Consider the following 21,666-nt stretch of genomic DNA (forward strand, 5'->3'; position numbering starts at 1 on the left):
ATAATGTTTTAAATATTACGAAGGTTTGTTTAATGTTAATTACCTTCTGACTAATTAATTTATAGGAAAAGCCATGATTTTAAGAAACTGCAAATATGACTGTTGATAATATTGTTTTAAAGTACATTTTTTTTAAAAAAAAATGCAATATTGTAATAAATGAATCCTGAATAATGACATTCTCTTATTTGTATTTGCAACTATATTGCAGTGTTGGAAGCTAATTCTGAAATAACAATAGAAATAGAATTGATCCAAAGTTAATATGACATATGTATGCATACAAGATATTTTAACAGGTGTGGCTTACCATTCATTTACTCACCCCTTTTCTTTCCTGACATTATTTCACTGAATCATAGGAATCTATCTTAAGGAGTGTCAGACCATCAAAATCAATGTTGTTAGAACACCAAACAAATCTCTAGGGTTTCCTACTGGAATTTATCAACACTTAAACATACCAGGAAATTAACCTGGGACCTCTGACATAAAAAAACCCAACTGTTTTACTATTAATTCACAGTCTCTCCCTGTGAGAAGTAGGGCTGACAGGGTGTCTGAGAAAATCATAATTGCCTCTTAGAAGTGGAAGTGCTACTAACACTTTGAAAATCTTAAGTTTCTCCTAGAAAAAAGTCCTCTAGAGAAATACAAAATAAATAGGAATGGAAATTGTAAAACAAGAGGCGGAGCTGCAGCCAGGATAAGACGGTTGCTTCCCTCTGTGCTATGGCGGGAAGCACCGAACCACGGGAGCCAGGGACCCGATTTTGGGTCGAAACCGACTTGTAGGGTCGGGAAAGAAAGGGGACAGCTTTGGCTGCCATTGGGGTAATCGCAGACCCCCACAGGCAGCTGAAATAGGTCTCATGACTGGCAGCTGCTTCAGAGGCACCTGGTGCCATTAGTCCTGGCAACGAAGCAGCATGTTAGAAAGTGACTCATTGGAGTCATCTGGGTAAGTGAGTTGTAATTTTCTTGGCGTTATATTTGAATGGGGAATAGTAGCAGAAGAAGCTGAATATTTTACTTATTGAATTTGAACTTAAGAAGAGGGGAGTGAGCAGTGGAAAAAGCTGCCCCCGGACAACGGCGGGAGAGGCGGAGACCTGTTTTTATAGTTTATAAATTTGAATGTGACTATGAAATAAAAAGATTCTTTTGCAAGCTGCACTTGGTTTATTTATAGAATCAGATCCCTTATTTTCATATAAACTAATTTTGTTATTTAGCATTAAAACTAGAAATTAATGCACTGCTTGGCCGCACCTCATGGACATGCATGTGATTTGCATGTACACACATGCGCAGTGCTGATTTTTTTTTAAATGCCAAAAAAAACCCAAAACCAAGATGGTGACGCATGCGCAGTGCCAAAACTTTTGCTTCTGTGCATGCTCAGAAGTTCCCATGGTACATATGTATATATATATATATATATATATATATATATATATATATATATATATATATATATATATATATACACACACACACACACACACACACATATAGATTTTCACGGGTATATGTATGTAGATTGTTCTGAGTTCAGGTTTTATATATATATTTACATTTATGTATCACATGTTTTTTGCTGAAATTTTAAAATTAAGGGAGACTAGAATGGCACCATTTCGGCCTTGTTCTGGCCTCATCAGCTAGCCACACCCTTACTGGGATTTGATCCGGCAGCTTCTGCCTTGCAAGACCTCATGGTCCATCTAGTCTGCCCTTATACTATTTTCTGTATTTTATCTTAGGATGGATATATCTTTATCCCAGGCATGTTTAAATTCAGTTACTGTGGATTTATCTACCACGTGTGCTGGAAGTTTGTTCCAAGGATCTACTACTCTTTTCAGTAAAATAATATTTTCTCATGTTGCTTTTGATCTTTCCCCCAACTAACTTCAGATTGTGTCCTCTTGTTCTTGTGTTCACTTTTCTATTAAAAACACTTCCTCTCCTGAACCTTCTTTAACCCTTTAACATATTTAAATGTTTCGATCATGTCCCCCCTTTTCCTTCTGTCCTCCAGACTCATTAAGTCTTTCCTGATACGTTTTATGCTTAAGACTTTCCACCATTCTTGTAGCCCGTCTTTGGACCCATTTAATTTTGTCAATATCTTTTTGTAGGTGAGGTCTCCAGAACTGAACACAGTATTCCAAATGAGGTCTCACCAGCGCTCTGTATAGCGGGATCACAATCTCCCTCTTCCTGCTTGTTATACCTCTAGCTATGCAGCCAAGCATCCTACTTGCTTTTCCTACCGCCCGACCACACACTCACCCATTTTGAGACTGTCAGAAATCACTATCCCTAAATAAATCCTTCTCTTCTGAAGTTTTTGCTAACACAGAACTGCCAATACAATACTCAGATTGAGGATTCCTTTTCCCCAAGTGCATTATTTTACATTTGGAAACATTAAACAGCAGTTTCAATTGCTTTGACCATATATCTAGTAAAGCTAAATCATTTACCATATTACAGACACCTCCAGGAATATCAACCGTATTGCACACTTTAGAGTCATTGGCAAATAGGCAAACCTTCCCTACCAAACCTTCCCCTATGTCACTCACAAACATATTAAAAAGAATAGGACCCAGAACAGACCCTTGTGGCACCCTAGTCTCCCTTAATTTTCAAATTCAGCAAAAACATGTGACATATATATATGTATGTATGTATGTATGTATGTATGTATGTATGTATCACATGTTTTTGCTGAAATTTTAAAATTTAAGGGAGACTAGGATGGTACCGTTTTGGCCTTGTTCTAGGCTCATCAGCTAGCCACACCCTTAGTGGGATTTGATCCGGCAGCTTCTGCCTTGTAAGGCAGAGAATTAACCTCTATGCCACCAGACCTGATCCCTTCATACCAGGGTGATCCGACATAAAAAACATATATATATATATATGTATCACATGTTTTTTACATTATATATATATATTTGCATATGAGTGGACACACCTGGAGACGGATAGAGAAGCAGTGTCTTGGTACCTAAGATCATCAGAAATATGTGTTTTCTGATGGTCTTAGGTGACCTCTGTGAAAGGGTCATTCGACCCCCCCAAAGAGGTTGTGACCTACAGTTTGAGAACCACTGGATTAAGGGAACCTGAAGACCAAAAAGAAAGATGTGAGTACGCGTGAACATCAGATGCTTGTCTTTCCCTCAACCATTACACAATATCGGCTTCTGAGAGCATCACCTCTGGATAACACTAATTAAGATCTTCGTTTTGAATTAAGATTGTATACAGTCTTTAAATACAATGCTGCAGTTCTTTTCTCTTGCTATTAACAAGTACATCTAGCCCTGTATATATTATTTTACTTAATCCCTTTTAAGGCCATTGATGCTAACAACTATTGCAGCATCCTATAGAAATAGAGCTGACCGGTTAATTACCTGTTATTAAAGTATACTTTTTTGCTTTCTTTGAAATCTGCTACCTGTCAGTTTGAATTAGTACTTGGTGGAAGTTCTGCTTTTGGGAGCCAGTGCGGTGAGGTGGTTAAGATGCTGATCTAAAATAGAGACCCAGGTTCTAATCCTCCTTTAGGCACAAAAGCCAGCTGGCTCACCTAGGGCTAGTCACTCATTCACTCTCAGCTCTAATTAGCATCAGCCTCTGCCAGAAGCTGGCTGAAAACAAAACATCTCATCACATCATGTACTGAAAGCTTCGTTATGTGAAATGAAGTGACTATTTTCAAAATTTGGCTGGATGAGATATAGGGACTATCCCACACTGAGATCTATTCAGCTTCTTTCTGATAATGCATTGGGCACAATTCTGTGGTGGGGAGGTGGAATGACTGTTGTATAGCACAACATTCTGGTAGTTAGGAAGTGGCTGTTCCACAGGTGGCCTAATACAAAACTGTATTTATAAAACCGGTCCTTGGGATAAGCCACTATTGCTACCGGTACTGTACCATACTTCAGCATCCCTAGTTCAGCTATCAAATGTCTTTGAAGGATTATTGTGGATTCACCTATATTAGCATGCTAGGCTGATTCTCTACATACTGTAGAACAGTGTTTCCCAACCTTGGCCACTTGAAGATATCTGGACTTCAGCTCCCAGAATTCCCCAGCCAGCATTTGCTGGCTGGGGAATTCTGGGAATTGAAGTCCAAATATCTTCAAGTGGCCAAGGTTGGGAAACACTGCTGTAGAAAAGTCTATTTTCAAAATGTGGAGGAATTAGCTTTCTGAAAGACAGATTTTCTTTAGGAAATGAGAAAGTCTTATGGACAGCAACTTACTTAGAGGTTAAGGGTATGTTTTTGGATTATACAAAAATCGTAAATTGTAATCTGCAAAGTCAAACTAGAGGGTATGATTCCCAGAAGTGTTAGCTGAATATTGATTTAACAAGGGATTAGATGTCTTTATATGAGAACCAATACAATACTGTTAACAACAGTGTTTCTGATAATTTCTGGTTTTTTTATATTTGATTTTTAAAATTTTAAGAATTATTTAAAAAAACCTAGGAAAGTGTTGCAGATTTTTTAAAAATAGCTTGCATTAACTTAGTAGCATCAATGATGCCTTCCTACTCAGATAAATAAGGGAAAAGGCAAACTTTGGAAATTGAGGTACTGGTTTTGAGGAAGCTTGATTTTACCTAAGAGCTATGAGTAGAAGCAACAGCAAAAAGTGATAAAGTTACATTATTGTCAGTCACAGTCAGTCAGAAGTTGTAAAATGCTCCTATATGTAGTTTACAGTTCATATAAGGATTACAAAGATGACTGAATCAAAAGAAACTGTTCATTACAGCCATAGCCAATTTTATTTTACATATTAAGATGGTTTTTCTGTAGCTGATCTTCAAAAACTGCCTGGAAACCTGTCATCTATTTATGCGGACAGACGTTATCATCTCTTAATATAATTTCATATTCATCACAGTAATTTGATACGAGGCTCATTCTCTAATTTCTATTTGCTGTCCTACTTTGGATGACAGTATAGTAGTAACAGCTCCAGCGTCAAAATCAAAGCATGCTTATATCCTACAGCAGGGTATATGTGCTATGCGTGTGATGAGTGAGGAAGCTTTCCCATCCACCCAAGCTGGTCAGCTGTAGACGTATGAGGAATGAAACTGCAATGCTAAGAATCTGTTTCTGGCCCAGTCCATCATCGGTGACTCAAAGCAAGTGGTCTGAATGAGCAGCAACAGAGGGAGACTATATACTGAGAAATCCATATTTGCCTTTTGAAGTGAGGTACTGTGCAATGAAGCAAACAAAGGACTCCTATGCAGTCCTTATACAACAACAATGTAAGTTCCCTTCTGAAGCAAGGAAACCACCTTTTATTCCTTCCACGTTCCCATTTTGTGGAAGAGTGATATAAGGAAAAATTACAGATGGTCAGAATTAGATACCTAAATCAGAAATGTTATTTTGTTATTTTGCATGAGGAAAATTTTATCCTAAAGGGGGGAAACATTTTTACAAACATATTCAAATGACTATTACATTTATTTATTAAGATTTTGTTATCTCACCTTTATTTGCACAACTCAAGGCAATATGCGCAATACAGGTAGCCCTTGAATTACAACAGCTCATTTAGCAACCAAAAAGTGACTTATGACCATTTTTCACACTTACAATTGTTGTAGCATCCCCATAGTCACATAATCAAAATTCAGATGCTTGGCAACTGACTCACATTTATGACCTTCCCAGTGTCCCAATTTGTGGCGTTCAGGCAAGTAAAGTCAATGGGGAAGCCAAATTCATTTAACAATCATGTTACTAATTTAACAACTAATTCACTTAACAACTTAATAAAAATGTTGTGCTCAATTGTGGTTGTAAGTTGAGGACTAGCTCTACTTCTTCCTATTTCCCCGACAACTGTAAATATATATAGTTGGGTTAAGAGGGAGTGACATCCACCTGGTTTGTATCTATGGGAGAAACAGAGCTCACTTTTCCAGTTTCTAGATTTGTATCCTTACTTTTCTTTGGAAGTTCAGGATTGTGTAATAAGGACTCTCTACTTTTCTTTATAAGAATAGAATAGAATAAGAATAGAATAGCATTGCATAGCATATATAATAGAATTTTATTGTACACATAAGGAATTTATCTTGGTGCATTGGCTCTCAGTGTATATAAAGGATAAAATGAAAACATTTTTAAAACCAGTATGATTTATTTGTTGCTGCACCTGTCCTGTAGAACAGCTGTGATTATAAAATCCAGATGCCCCCAAACCAAACTTATTAGCCTTCTGTAAGGCTGTGATGACCTGACTTGTTGTTTAGGCATTAGGGCTAGAATATTAATGGAGCCCAATATGTGCTTTTTGGTACTGTGAATTCTTGTGAGATTCCTTGATTATTGTACTATCATCATTATCATTATTTTTAATTGAATTTTGTTTCATTTTATATTGATTTTATTTTTTAAAAAATGAACTGTATCAGCCACCTATAACTACTCGTATAAAATAGGCAACCATATAAATTATCTAAATAAACACATAAATGTTGTGCTGAAAAGTGAATGATCCACTCACATGGCTTCCAAAGTTGAGAGGTACCATCTCAAGTATCTTCAGTCTTAATCCAACACCATAACAACTATAAGTTTAATTACATTTATATCTGCTAAATTCCAATCATTTACTGAATTCATTAAGCCCTGAATTTCCAGAAGTTAAATTCATCAAGACTGAACAACGTGGCACCACAGTTTTAATAATCATGTAGAAGAATATGACAATGAACCTAAATGACAAAAAAGTTAATTCAGATCTCACCTCTGCTATGAACTTTTCAAGGGACCTTTGACACGCCAATGCCTCTTAGTACACCAATTACAATACAGGTAGTCCTTGACTTACAAGTTCAGATGGTGACTGTTCTAAGTTACAACACTACTGAAAAAAGTGACTTATGACCATTTTTCATGCTTAGGACTGCGGCAGCATCCCTATGATCACATCATTTACATTTGTATACTTGACACCTGGTTCATATTTACAACGGTTGCAGTGTCCTGGAGTCATGTGATCACCATTTGCAACCTTTTGACAAGCAAAGACAATGGGAAGACAGATTCACTTAATAATCTTGCTACTAGAATTTCAGCGATTCAATTAACAAATGTGGCAAAAAATCTACTTAACAAATTTCTCACTCAACATTATAAATTTGGGGCTCAATTGAGAACTACCTGCACTGTATGGGAGATAACTAATGAACCAAGATTCTTGAAAGGGTTTATAAATCAAATTAAAATATTCTATCAGTATTACTTAAATCCAAGATTTAAAAACCAACCAACCAGGAGCATCTCTTTAATTTAACATAACTCTACATGCATTTAAAAGCGATTTCTATGCCCTGCCTCTACGAATCATTGTAGAAATAGGTAGAAATTTTAGATTCCTGCCTATTTCTACAATATATAGTCATTGTAGAAGCAAGTCTACAATGGGGAGACTTAGGAGATTGAAGGCTAAAACATATGAAGAACGGTTGCAGGAACTGGGCATGGCTAGTTTAATGAAAAGAAGGACCAGGGGAGACATGATAGCAGTGCTCCAATATCTCAGGGGTTGCCACAAAGAAGAAGGAGTCAACCTATTCTCCAAAGCATCTGAAGGTAGAACAAGAAGCAATGGGTAAAAGCTGAACATGGAGAGAAATAACTTAGAACTAAGGAGAAATTTCCCGACAGGCAGAACAGTTAATCGGTGGAACAGCTTGCCTCCAGAAGTTGTGAATGCCCCAGCACTGGAAGTTTTTAAGCAGATGTTGGATAAACATCTGTCTGAAATAGTGTAGGGTTTCCTACCTAAGCAGAGGATTGGACTAGAAGACCTCGAAGGTCCCTTGCAACTCTGTTGTTGTTATTACAGTATTATTAAGTCAAGTAGCAGCTAGATAATAAAGCGCGCGGCGTTCCGATTTTCCTTCTGAATACGTTGCTATCCGAGAAAGGCCAATTGAGACTTCGCGCGAAAGAATAAAAGGCGGAATAAAAATCCGGAGCCACCAAAACCGAAGGAAACCTCTACTCCTCTCCCAGTCCAGGACCTTTTAAAATATATACTGTATATATATACTGTACTGTATATATACTGTATATATACACACGCGAGCGCATGCGCAGAGTAAGGCGGCGACGGCGAGCGGAGGGGGCAGAGCAAGGCGGTTGCTGTTACCCAGCATGCTCGGCGTTACAACCCCCCCCTCCCTCCTTGGGTGGCAGAGTGAATCTGGCCGGTGGATGATGGAGCGGAGGCTGTAATGGCGGCCGGCGGCAACCGCGATAGAGGCGGCTCGGGTGTAGCTGGACTCTGACACCCGGGTGCTCCTCTACGCCGCCGGGACTTCCTCCCTGGGCCGGACGCTCCCCCCCCTCCCCGAGAGCACCGCTGAGGACTCGGCCGGACACACTAGGCGGGAAGAGGAAGAGGGGAGGACTTCTCACAGACAATGGACGAACATCCCGGCGCCGGAGGGGGGATCATGGCGGGGGCGACCCAGCGACCTCAACAGCAGCCACTACCACCCGTCGGAGGCCACGTTAATTCCCAGCTGCTCAGCCAGGGCTGTGCGGGGTCGAACAGCGGCGGCGGGAGTCTCCCGTCCCAGCAGCAGCAGCCTCAAGGTCCAACGGCGGTTCAGGAAGCGACGGGGCCCGGGAGCGGATCGGAGCTGTCCCGGCCCCAGCATTACACTATCCCGGGAATCCTGCACTACATCCAGCACGAGTGGGCCCGCTTCGAGATGGAGCGCGCTCACTGGGAGGTGGAAAGAGCCGAGCTTCAGGTAAGATGGGAAGCCGGGTTCCGGCCGGGCGAGAGGGACACAATGAGAGAGAGACGGGCTGAGTTGAGACCGGTCCGGCTTCAAGGCTGGCGGCGGGGGACTTTCGCCGACTATGCGGTGTAGGGGGGGGGGAGAGAAAGGTGGGCGCGGAGGAGAAGTACCTGCATGTGGCGGGTCCGGCGAGGCGTGGCGCGGCGCGGCGGGCGTCACTCGGCACGTCCCCCTCGGTGCTCTTCGGGTTGGGCTGCTTTCCCCGGGGCAGCCATTTTGGTTTCTAGCATGGCGGCTCGGGCCTGTCAAGAGAGTTGGGAGAGGAGGAGGGCTCCCTTCTCCTCCTCGCCCGGTCGGTCCTAGGCGTGAACCCCCCGGCTCTGCCGGCGTGGGACCTTCGCCTTGACAGTTATTCTCGCGCTGGGTCCGTCCCGGCCTTATTGCCGGAGCTGCAGGAATGTCGAAGCCGGCTGGACACCTCAGGGAGTTTCGGGGCCTAAGAAAAGTCCAAGAGTCATTCATATATAATATATGTATCATATAGAGATACAGTACTGTATATATATATATATATATATAATACATTTATTATATGTATTTACAGGCAGGCCCCCCAGGTTCAAATCCCGGTAAGGGTATGGTGGGCTGATGAGAGCAAAATAAGCTTGAAATAGATCTATACTAGCCTCCCTTCCTTTTCATTATCAGCAAAAATCTGTTACACACACAGACACACATGTTTGTATATATATATATGTATGTAAATATACATGCGGGGCTGTTGCCTCTTCATTTATGTATGTATATATATATGTGTGTGTGTGTGTGTGTGTATGTGTATGTATGTATATATATAATATACGTATATTATATACAGATATGTAAGAGAGGATTGTAAATATGAGTGACCGGGTTGTTGTGTGTATGTGTGTACACACGCCACTTATATTTATAGTTCTGTCTTGTAAATATTAATCACGACATGCAAGGGACCCCGTTCTTTTTTCAGAAACAGGAGGCATGTCCCTTCATTCTTAATTCAGAACACCCCAAAAAGAGATGGAGATGAAGGCATGAGTGATGTTAACAGATTGTCTGTTTAATCCTCTGCATCCGTTAAGTGATTTCTGTGACCTGTGGTTTACAAAACGTATGCTGCCTGCAGTACGTTATATTGTAGTTGTAGCAAACATAATCATGCTGTTATCAGTGAAGCAAAATTGGGGATTGTGTATACCTGGTTTTTACTGAGTTCTAATGAGATGACTGAGCATTTCAGTTAAGTGCGTGAATGTTAAGAGGTTATTAGCATTAAAGTTATATTTCAAAACAAACAATGGAATTGACATTTTAAACTTGCTCAGTAATAACATATCCTCATATTAAATTTAGGTATGTGTCAGATCAATAGTGATGATTGTGAGAAATAGTGCTACCCGGTATTGAGTTAAAAGCAAAGCGATGTGAGGTATGTGGTTCTGGAAAAAATAAAATGTTGCAATGTAGGTAGAAGATACAATTCTTTGAAAGTATGTGTCCTGACTTGTTTAATGTTACACAGTCTTTTACTTTCAATTTTGCATTTTAAGAGAAAATGGGTAAATAATAGCTAATGATCTTACAAAATTCTTATGAGGGCAAATGCTGAATTTTGCAAAACGAATACTTCTGAAAAGTATAATCAAATAGTTTATCATATTACACTTAGGGAGGTATACTGCATAAATCTGAACAATTCTTTTGGCAGATTTCTTCTATTTATTTACAACAGCTTGCATGTAGCTCGGTTCCAAGTTGCTTTGAGCAGCTTACATCAGGCAAAACAACATTAAAAACAAAATTATAATAATCTCAACAGTATGTCTGTGTGTGTGTGTGTGTGGCGACAGTAGATCAATCATTGTGCTTGAATGCTATTTTCAGAAACCTGACAAGGAAAGTGTGATCAAGAAACATCATTCCACGAAAGAGGGGCCATCACTGAAAAGGCTTCATCACAGGGCCTCAAAGGTGGTATTCTCTGAGAGAAGGAACCCTAACAAGTCTTTTTTCTCCATTCTAATTAAACAGCCAGACTCCGCCCAGCTATTACTGGACAAGCAAATTCAACCTAGAGCAAAGGTAGCAGGGTTTTGATGTAGATTTATATGACAATCAGCACCTGAATCAAATCTGGAAGTATGCTGGCAGCCATAATATAGTGTCACATGGACAAATATGGGTATGCTGGATCACTATGTTGAAGCTTCCATATGGTCTTCGAGGGTAGGCCCATGTAGAGTAAAGTTCAAAAGTCCAGCCACAAGACGACAAGAGCATAAGTAATCTTGGTCATTGCCTGCTCTTAATGAATAGGTCAGAATTATTGACACTCTACACCAGCTGTAATTGTATGAGGACCTTTCTGATCAGAAGTTCCATGTGCTGTTCAGGCAGAAGTTATAAGATCAGGAGAACCACTGGATCTCTTATTTAAGAAAGAATCCCATTTTTTGTGGACTTTGGTGACCATGTATGTCTTAGATCAAAAGAAACTTTTTAAAACTTATATAAAGTGTTAAATAATATAAGATTTTTTAAATGTGAGATAAATTGGATCAAATTCCACAAATGAAATAACTTGTTTCTTTACTTTGTCAGCTCTCAGGCCTAAACATTTAAAAACTAGAAATAGAATTTTCAGTTCTAGTGAGTTGGAGTTATAAATGGAATACTAGATCAATCTCTTCCAGATACCATATTAATCATCCATACCATTTAATGTTATTATGTACGGAAGAGGGATGAACAATTCTGTGAGTTTCCGTGATATAATATGGTAAAAATATTAGCAGTCCCCAGTTCCAAATTTGTTCCTGTTTAGTTGCAATTGTAGAAAAATTATGGCACCTTAATTTTTATGGCAATTTAATTTTTTGGTAACTGATACAGCTGAAGATCCAAAATTTAAGTGCCATAGCTTGCTGTAATGCTGGTGGTACTGGCCTCATAATCAATTGTTTTTGCTAGGCCCTTGCCAAACCTTTTTTGACATAGCAGAACACATTACTACTGGAATGCACCTTGGCCAAGCCATACTTTCACCAGCAAATGTAATCAGAGGGTTAGGATTAAATCCATTCTTACCATTAATATTACAAGACTGAAGGCTGCTTCCAGTCCAAATTTCCTATAACCACAAAATATAGCTTTTGTTATCTTGCTTTCTTTAATTTTTTTATAGCCTCCAGATTTGATTTTGATGTAGACATACCCTGTTTTCCTCAAAATAAGGCATCCCCTGATAATAAGCTCAAACGGGCTTTTGAGTACATGGCAATATGGCCAAGCGCTTATTACAGGGTTCAAAAAAATATAAGACGGTCTTATTTTTGCAAAAACACAGTATTTTTGTAACCAAACAATAAGTTCTTATTTTGTTATTTAATAATCTTTTATTTAACCAAATATTATTCACTTCTTTAAGGATTTTTCCTCCTCCAGATTCATTTTGCATATGTGAAGACTGTTGTATTATTTGTGGTTCACCAGACTAGTAATAACACTATTACCTACAAGTCATTTCAACATTATGTCATTATTATAATAATTACAGTCTTAAAGAATTGTCAGCATTCGTAAAGATTTTGCTTGCTTGGCAGAATTTGTTGTAGGATGGAATAAAACTTCTTACAGTACAGAACGCCTGTGGTAATATAAATTATGTTAAAACAATGTGAGGCTGCATTATTGCTTTAAAATTTTAGTTCAGTTACTTAAGGTCAGTCAGATATCAGAAGTGATATTATGTAATGCAACTGTAATAGATTTAATTCAAATGTAAAAACAGGTACTCCTTGAGTTATGACAATTCCTTCAATGATGACTAAAAAGTTATGGCAGAACCTTATGACTGTTGCAGCATCCATGCGATCATTCAATCAACATTTTGATGCTTGGCACCCTGCCCAACTCTGGATATGTTTCCAATTCTGGAAGGGAATCTCTGTCCTTTTGACCCTCCTGTCCACCATTCTAGCCATGCTTTTGTGCTACTGTTGGCCAGGTTTGTTGCCCTGGTCCTTTGCAAGACAACTGATGGCCACAGGAGGCCTTCTCTCCAAAATTGCATTTGGTGGTTTCCTTTTGAGAACTCTGAAAAAGGGCATCACATGGCCAACATCTTTTTCAAAAAGAGCTAGGGCAGGCATGCCTTGTCAACTGAGATCAACTGAGGCAGGATAGCTGGCTATAGAATGAAGGGTAGCAAGAATAGCTGGGCTTTATGCTGGATAGATGGGATGGAATGGTTGGGACTCTGCATTGCTGAGCTGTCTGCGTCTTTGTACCGCACAGCTGAGCTGAGGTGGCTAGGGCTTCCTGGAATGGTTGGGACTTTGCACTACTGGGCAGGGGTGACTGGGGCTTTGCACTGTTAGGCCCGAGTAGAATGGCTGCAGCTTTTCTTCACTCTGCTGGGCTGCGGCTTCATGCAGTGCTATTGGGCTGAGGTGGGACAATTCTGTCATCATGCTGGATTGTGTCTCAGGAGCCTCTTGCAATCTCAGAGCTGTGGCATTCAAGGGAGCCTTTGAACTGCAAACAACCATATAGTTCTGAGGTTGTTCCACAAGGCAGGGTGAAGCATCAAAAAGGGCAGAAGTGTGGGACAATAGGTGGATAGGGGAGGCAGTGGAAAAACTGAAGTTTAAGGTGGGTCTTTGCCTAATGGCTGGTGGGATTTGCACACATAAAAAAGCCTGCGGAGAGGGGCAGCATACAAATCCAATAAATAAAAATAATAATAATAATAATAATTTCGTTAACAGTGGCAATTAGGAGTGCTATGATTACCATCACTAAGTGATGCAGTCGTGTTATGTCATGCTTTACAACTACATTACTTAGCAATGGAAATACTAATTTCAGTGTATATAGTAAGTCAAGGACTACCTGCAGATTAAGTCATCAAATAATAGGAATATTATAAATTATGTGTTAGCTGTGGTATATTGTGAAAGATCGAATTAGAATTTCAAGCCAGTGTTTCCCACAGACATTGCTACATGATGTAATGTGAAGATAAATAATGTGATCCCTTCAGATGTTTTGAACTAAGAATGTAATAATTGTCTTAATTCAGGGGTAGGCAAAGTTGGCTATTCTATGAATGAGGACTTCAACTTCCAGAATTCCTGAATTATCGTGATTGGCTCAGGAATTCTGGGAGTTGAAGCCTACAAGTCATAGAAGAGCCAACTTTGCCTACCCCTGTCTTAGTTGAAGGAGAAAAGTCTATCAATCCATTTCATTCAAAATTGAATGGTGAACATGCACAGCCAAAAAACAGGAAGGAGCACCCAACCTCCCTATATGGAAAGAGGAACTTTTCTTAAACTGATTAATTAAAAAGGTGGAGACTTCCATTGCATAAGATTAGATTTAGCATATGTTCCGCCTAGTTTACTGATAACCAGGAAAAGCTCATGGGTGATATTTCAGAAATGGAGTACTGAAGTTGTTGAACTCCTATTTTGAGCTAAACATACAAATGTTGACTGAAAAAAGAATGTTGCCATTTTTGAAAACAATTATTATATGCGTTCTATTTTTGTGAGTTGTGAAAACTAATTAAAAGATATAAATTCATACAATAATATTGAAGGATGAACTTCAAAACAAATAAGCATACTCCTCTCTTCCCAAAAGTGAAGAAAATCCTTGGAAGCTTTGAAGTTTAAAGATTGATAAACGATACGTGAACAACCCATTATTGCAAATTAGTTGTAGATTTCTCTTTAGTATTGTTTTGATCACTTCCCATGTCCAAAAAGTTCCTAATACTGAATAGAGTCAGTATACAGGTAGTCCTTGACTTGCAACATTTCATTTAGTGACCATTCAAAATTACAATGACACTGTAAAAAGTGACTTTTGACCATTTTTCACACATAACAACCGTTATGACTGCTGCAGCAACCTAATGCCCATATGATCAAATTTTTGGGCTCAATTGTGGTTGTAAGTTGAGGAATACTGGAAATTTAACCAAGAATTAATTTTTTTTATGTGTGCAAGTATTCAGAATATTTAATTACTAGGCTTGGGGTCCAGTTTAATAGGATAAGCCCATACCTATTTCATCTCCAATACTATTAAAATACAAATACTCTCTGCTGATTCATCTTCAATAACAATGCTTAATATTTTTTGATCATTTTGTTGGTGATGATTTAAACCTCATTTGACAATAACGGAAAGCTAATTTCATATTGTTTAATATAACCGACCATTGATTTACCAAAATGGGACATAAAAGCTTCATGTTTAATTTTATCAGTTTTCTATAATTGAAGAGTTAGTGCTTAGATGCTATGTTATATGAAAACACTGTGCAAATTATATTATGACTGCCTATATTTGCACCTGTTATATGCGGGCAATATTCATTATAGTGAATAGCTTTTTAGCCATGGCCATTAGCTGACTTTTAACAGAAGAGAAAAAAATATATAATGTGACTTATTCCAATTAATAGGAGTATGAATGCATTTTTCTTTGAACAGTGTTATTAGTCTATTTATTGGTCTCATATTCTAAATCATGATATGAGCTGCCTCCTCTCTTTTCCAGCTGCATGTACTCAGTCACTGGTTTTGGGAGATTTCCAGTTTATCGTGAAGTTACTGGTTTGTAAAGTTATTGTACGTTTTTATTTTGTCTCCTAGAGCAGGGGTCCACAATCCCTGGGCCATGGCTTGTTCAAAACTAGGTCTCATGAGAGATGGGCAAGTATGAGTGGAGCTTCACATGCAAGCACAAGCCCTCTGCTCAAGTGCCCTCTGCTCACACAAGTTGAGCTTTGTGCGTCTGTGTAAGCATCCTGTGCTCACTTGCGTTCACGTGAGTGGTAGGTGCATGTGTCCGCCACTCACACAAATGGAGTTGTGTGGATGACATGCCACTCGCATGCCCACCACCACCACCAGGTCAGGTCACCAAGCTGGAAAAGTTGGGGAAAGGTTCTAGAGGCACTTTTGTAGATGAGTGTTCTGAGAAATCAGAATGTGCTACATGATGCTTACACTGGGAATGTGCAGACAGAGCTTTTTTCCAGAACATTTTGTTTTCCTTTAGTTAATCTAGTTCAATATTTAAGAAATGTTACTCTGATTGATTGATTGATTACGTGCCATCAAGCTGTACTAGACAACCTGTGACCCATTGAATCATTATTCAATTGCTTGTTTTTATATACATAGAAATGTTTATATAATTGAACAGATCAACAGAATGATGTAGGACAGGCAAAAGAGCAGTGAGAGTGGGAATAATTTTCAACTTTCTGCTGCTTTCCCACTCACTTTGTGGGAAGCTTTCAGAGAAAATATGAATACTGTACAAAAATTGGGAGGAAAGCTTCCAAGTTGCTTAATTAAGTATCCTACAGATGCACCCTGCCCAGTCCTTCTGCAATCACTCACACAACCTTGCTCACCCTCCCTGACCTGTGCAACACCTTGCATCGCCCCTATAGCTCCCATTGTAACTGTACACTCCTTCCATGATCCACACCCTTCCACATGCTACTCAGCCTGTGTTGCACCATCGTCACACACTCTCCATAATCCTTGCTGCACATCTTGGGCACCCATCTGCACCCTGATTGATTTGTATTATATTGCACATCTCTCAGTCCCTCCCTGACATTGCAGCAGACTGCCCTATGATTCACCATTTCACTTAATTAAAGGTTACAAACAGATATGAAAAAGGGTTTTTTTTGGGGGGGGGGGGTGTACACACACACACACACACATACACTCGAGGGAGGGATAGATAAAAGATTTCACACACACACCATGAATTTCCCCGGTTATACCTTTTAGAAATAGTTTGTGATGCTTTTGTTTTGTGTTTTGGATCAATACCACTATCACCATTTTTCCATCATTTGATCTGGGTTGATGGAAAAAGAATATTGCAGAGATGAACCATTCAATTTTGCACATGTCATTTCCACCACGTTTGGAAATTCTAGGATTGTAGACTAAGTTAAGAAATCTAAAACTTACTCAGAAGAAAGAAATGGCACGTTTCCTGTTGTTACCATTAAAACAACACAAGTTGAGTTTGATCTAAAGAAGGAAACAAAAATATTGCTAACTACTGATTTTAGGAATGTAATTGAACTCCTCAGCAGAGCAGAGTTATTTATTTTATTAATTTATTTATTGAATTTGTTAATTTATTTATTGAATTTATTAATTAATTTATTTATTGAATTTGTATGCCACCCCTCTCCGCAGGTACCCGCTTATATTGCGGGTAACTGATATTGTATAAGCATTTTTGTTATTAAATAATCCAGTATGAAGTTTCTGGCTGATACTGAGTGCTAAATAATATTACAATTGTAAGATTTAGTTCAGAGTAAATCTGCATACGGTTGTTCATGTTTTTAAAAATGGGATGGAAGGGCTAATAAAATCCTTTAACTAATACATTTTATACAATACCTTTCACAGATACCTTCAGTAAACAATAAACCTTCAAATTTAGCATACTAAATTGGGTCTTAAAATTAGTTTCCATTAGACTTGACTGTCTGTTAAGTATAGTAGCAAGGCAGGATTCTATGCAAGTGAAATGCAGTTTAATTCAGAGGTCACCAGTCTGCAAAGTCAGAAATGTTGGGGAAACTCATGTATAAAAATATTTTAGATTTTGTCAGTGGTATGTAAAATGTGTTGGCGAATCTTTTTGGCCTTTGCCTGCAAACCTGGGAAGGTCATTGAATATCAACACCTCTCTTCCAGCCTACTGACGATTGAATGATGGATGAATACTTTTATTGTGGAGCCTTTTAACTTTGTGGCCATTTTTATTGTTGTCCACCACCCTGAATCTAGAAGGGTGGCATATAAATGTTAACAAACAAATAATAAATTACCTTTTTCATTAGAGGAAACCATTTCTACAATAATCCAGCTGAAATAGTTGAAGATAGAAGTTATTTCTTTTAGCCATTTTTATGTTGCTCTTGGCCATCATTTAATTTGTAAGCAAAGTTGCTTCTCAAAACGTTTCTCTATTAGTATCTTTAAATCCTCACTTTTTATGTTAAAGATACAGTACACTTATTGAAATTGTTCAAAATTCAGGGATTATTTATTTAATAATTTCTATCTCATTAGTACATTTACACCACCACAGGAATGTAGATATGCATTGTTCAAGATTTTCTCTGCATAATTATGAGTAGGACTAGAGTTATCTTATGTTACTTGAAAGGAATGGAAGAAACTGTTGAAAGTAAAAAAAAATGGACAAAGAGCTGCAAAGACTGCAGACCTCACTTCGGAACACTGTGGATATATATATATATTTTGGGCTTAATTGCCTTCATCATGTAGCCACACTCGTTTTACTGGAATTTAAACCTGGGGCCTTTGCCTATCGATATACAATAACAAGGCTTCTATATCTTCCCTATTCAGTTAACCTCTTCCCTTTGCCTCATATTCATTGAATTTTTCTTTTTCTCCCATTTCTTACCACTCAACTATCTCCCCCATCACATCCCCCCTCTCCCAATTTTATTGATGGGGAAGGTGGGAAGAAAATTAGAGAGTAAAGTTTATTTGTGAAACTTCTTTGCATGCAAGATGAGGATCAATTATTTTTATACAGAGTATATACTCTAGGTAATTTTAAATACCGTATATACTCGAGTATAAGCCGAGTTTTTTAGCCCCAAAAATGGGCTGAAAAACACAGCCTCGGCTTATATTCGGGTCATTGACAAAGTCACCACACGAGGGCACCATTGCTTGAGCCAGAGCGAGGAGGCACCAGCTTTTGTCCCCTCTGGCACGCCGTAGTTCCTCTCCCTAGCTCAAGCAAAGAAGGCAGCCATTTGCAATGGTGAGTCGGATTAAAAAGGCCCCCTGCTGTCAGATTCTCCTCCCCCTCCTTTGAAAGGATTTAAACTGTTTAAAAAAATGGTATTTTGTGGTAGTTGCTGTCCTTGCTTGGATAGGATCTAATAATGTGTTATGAGGCAGAGCTAGACAGGAATTCTTTTTCTATCTGTCTATCTTTCTATCTATCTATTTTTCTATCTATCTATTTTTCTATCTATCTATCTATCTGTATCTATTTCTTTCTATCTATCTATCTATCTATCTATTTTTCTATCTGTCTGTCTATCTTTATATCTATCTGTCTATCTATCTATCATCTATCTATCTATCTGTATCTATTTCTATCTATCTATTTTTCTATCTAACTATTTTTCTTTCTATCTATCTATCTATCTATCTGTATCTATTTCTATCTATCTATCTATCTATCTATCTATCTATCTATTTTTCTATCTGTCTGTCTGTCTGTCTATCTATCTTTCTATCTATATCTATCTATCTATCTATCTATCTATCTATCTATTTCTATCTATCTATCTATTTCTATCTATCTATCTATCTATCTATCTATTTTTCTGTCTCTCTGTCTATCTATCTTTCTATCTATATCTATCTATCTATCTATCTATTTCTATCTATCTATCTATCTATCTATCTATCTATCTATCTATCTATCTATCTATCTATCTATTTGGTTTTCTATGCTGATAACCTCACAGCAGCTAATGCTGAAGCTCTTCTTTGGATACACTTATTTGTTTGTTTGTTTGTTTGTTTATTTATTTAATTGGATTTGTATGCAATCCCTCTCCAAGGACTCAGGGTGGCTCACAGCATATATAAAAACAGAACAATAATGTAAATCCAATTAATGATGAGAAAGAATCCAGTTTTGAAGGATTTTAACTCTTAGGTTTTAGCTTTGTTCCTGATCGAGCTACTTTTTTTACTTTTTAATTTATTGTTAATATTGTTAATTTGTTTACCCTCTTTTAAATTTACAGAGCTAGTTTACTGGTTTTCTTTAAAATAAATATTCTAAAACATGTCTCAATTAATGTAATTTTATTGTTTTCCATTTTTATAAGTTACCAGTAGCCACTGCATTTTCTAACCTCGGCTTATACTCGGGTCAATACGTTTTCCCAGTTTTTGTGGCAAAAATTGGTGCCTCGGCTTATACTCGGGTCGGCTTATACTCGAGTATATACGGTAATTATTACATCATTGCATCAAGTACTCAAAGTCTTTATTATGGTAATCAGATATAATTCAGTGCCAATAATACGGGGTAGGGTGGGGAATGGGCTAATGGTAGACAGAGGAGAAAAAGAAGGAAATTGGTTTTTAAAAAAAAAACCCAGGTAAGATATGGACTACCCAATCATATTTATATACCTGCATTTCTTTGTCCTGACCTATACCTTTTTTGGTGACGGGGCATAAGGGAATGTGGTTTCTAGCATTCATTATGCATTCATACACAAACTTTTAAAAATAAACTTTTCCTCCCTTTGTTTTGACTCCCGGTGATTGTCTAAACAAAGCATTGCTATTTTCTTGGTGACATTTTCAAAACTGGTTTGCCATTGCATTCTTCCTATGGCTGAGAGAGTGATTGTCTCAAAGTCATCCAGTTGGTTTTTTACCTAAGTCAGAATTAGTATTTATAATTTCCTGGTTTTTAGCTTGATATCTTTAATTGCTACACAGAAATAGTCTCATTTTAAAAATAAACACGTGTGTGTGTATAAAAATATAAATGCAGGCTGAATTGGCAAAAGAAAGCTCAGGATTGTGATTCCAACCTGATTGGTTGGAATCATGTGGAAGAGGCTTCATTCTGCAGTGAATAGTCAATGGCTAAAATGGTGCTCATAATATATAAATTCATTGTGTGAATAAATTCATTGCAGAAGGGGCAGTCTATATGATTTTATCTTGTGATAAAGTTGGGTTAATGGGTGGGGGTACAAGAAGCAAGGCATGTATAGGATTGGATAGATTATATATTGTCTTTAGGCATAGATGCAATATTAAAGCTTCAAGATACACAAAAATTTAGAGGTGATTTTTTTACAAAGCTATGATAAACTTAAATGCAGAAAAAAGCTTAAATTATTAAAAATGGGAAGTAATAAAATAACTGCAAAGATAACAAAACTCACTGTTTTCATACAATAACAAAATATAATGAAGTGCAGTACAGTGGTACCTCTACTTAAGAACTTAATTCGTTCCATGACCAGGTTCTTAAGTAGAAGCAATTTTTCCCATAGGAATCAATGTAAAAGCAAATAATGCTTGCAAACCCATTAGGAAAGAAATAAAAGCTCGGAATTTGGGTGGGAGGAGGAGGAAGAAGAAGAGGGGGAGGACAGTCCTTGCCGAAGGAAGAAGGTGAGGTGAGGGGAATCAAAAAAATCCAAGGCTTAAAGCATTTAACTTTTAAGGCTTAAAAAAAGCCAAGGGAACGTTTCTTTTCTCTGGGCACTGGCTGAGATTTATTCCCTCTCCAAGCACCCAGGAAAGGAAAATGCTTCATTTGCTCTGGACTACCAAAGCTTTCTTAAGCGCCATCAAAAGGGGGAATGGCAAGAAACTGGCCGGACCTTCGTGCCGCTCTCAAATTTCCTGGGAAATGTTTGCAGATTCAGGTTCTTAAGTAGAAAATGGTTCTTAAGAAAAGGCAAAAAAATCTTGAACACCCAGTTCTTATCTAGAACACCCAGAGAGTTAAGTAGAGGCATTCTTAAGGAGAGATATACCTGTATATTGCTAGTACTCCTCTTACTGGTACCTCCTCCCACCCAAATTCCAACCTTTATTTATTTCTTAATGGATTGCACACATTATTTGCTTTTACATTGATTCCTATGGGAAAAATTGCTTCTACTTACAAACTTTTCTACTTAAGAACCTGGTCACGTAA

At 38.1% G+C, this 21,666-nt stretch overlaps 2 protein-coding genes across 5 annotated transcripts in view; one reads left to right on the forward strand and one right to left on the reverse strand.

Moving 5' to 3' along the window:
- Positions 1 to 9,202, reverse strand: part of AP4S1 (adaptor related protein complex 4 subunit sigma 1) — a 35,567-nt gene extending 26,365 nt beyond the window's left edge. Inside the window, exon 1 of one of the 2 annotated variants that reach the window (XM_070756079.1) lies at positions 9,000 to 9,202. The gene's annotated coding sequence lies outside the window, so the exon portion shown is untranslated. Of the gene's footprint in view, positions 1 to 7,858; positions 7,997 to 8,999 lie in introns of those variants that run through there. The other variant, XM_070756062.1, reaches the window with a different exon arrangement.
- Positions 8,175 to 21,666, forward strand: part of STRN3 (striatin 3) — a 52,295-nt gene continuing 38,803 nt past the window's right edge. For 2 of the 3 annotated variants that reach the window (XM_070756029.1, XM_070756048.1), the window contains exon 1: positions 8,261 to 8,838. In XM_070756029.1, the coding sequence (XP_070612130.1) occupies positions 8,503 to 8,838 (336 nt within the window). In that variant the 5' untranslated portion in view covers positions 8,261 to 8,502. Of the gene's footprint in view, positions 8,839 to 21,666 lie in introns of all 3 variants that reach the window. The other variant, XM_070756021.1, reaches the window with a different exon arrangement.

The sequence above is a fragment of the Erythrolamprus reginae genome, chromosome 1 (assembly GCF_031021105.1).
Source record: "Erythrolamprus reginae isolate rEryReg1 chromosome 1, rEryReg1.hap1, whole genome shotgun sequence".
NCBI classification, from domain to species: Eukaryota; Metazoa; Chordata; class Lepidosauria; order Squamata; family Dipsadidae; genus Erythrolamprus; species Erythrolamprus reginae.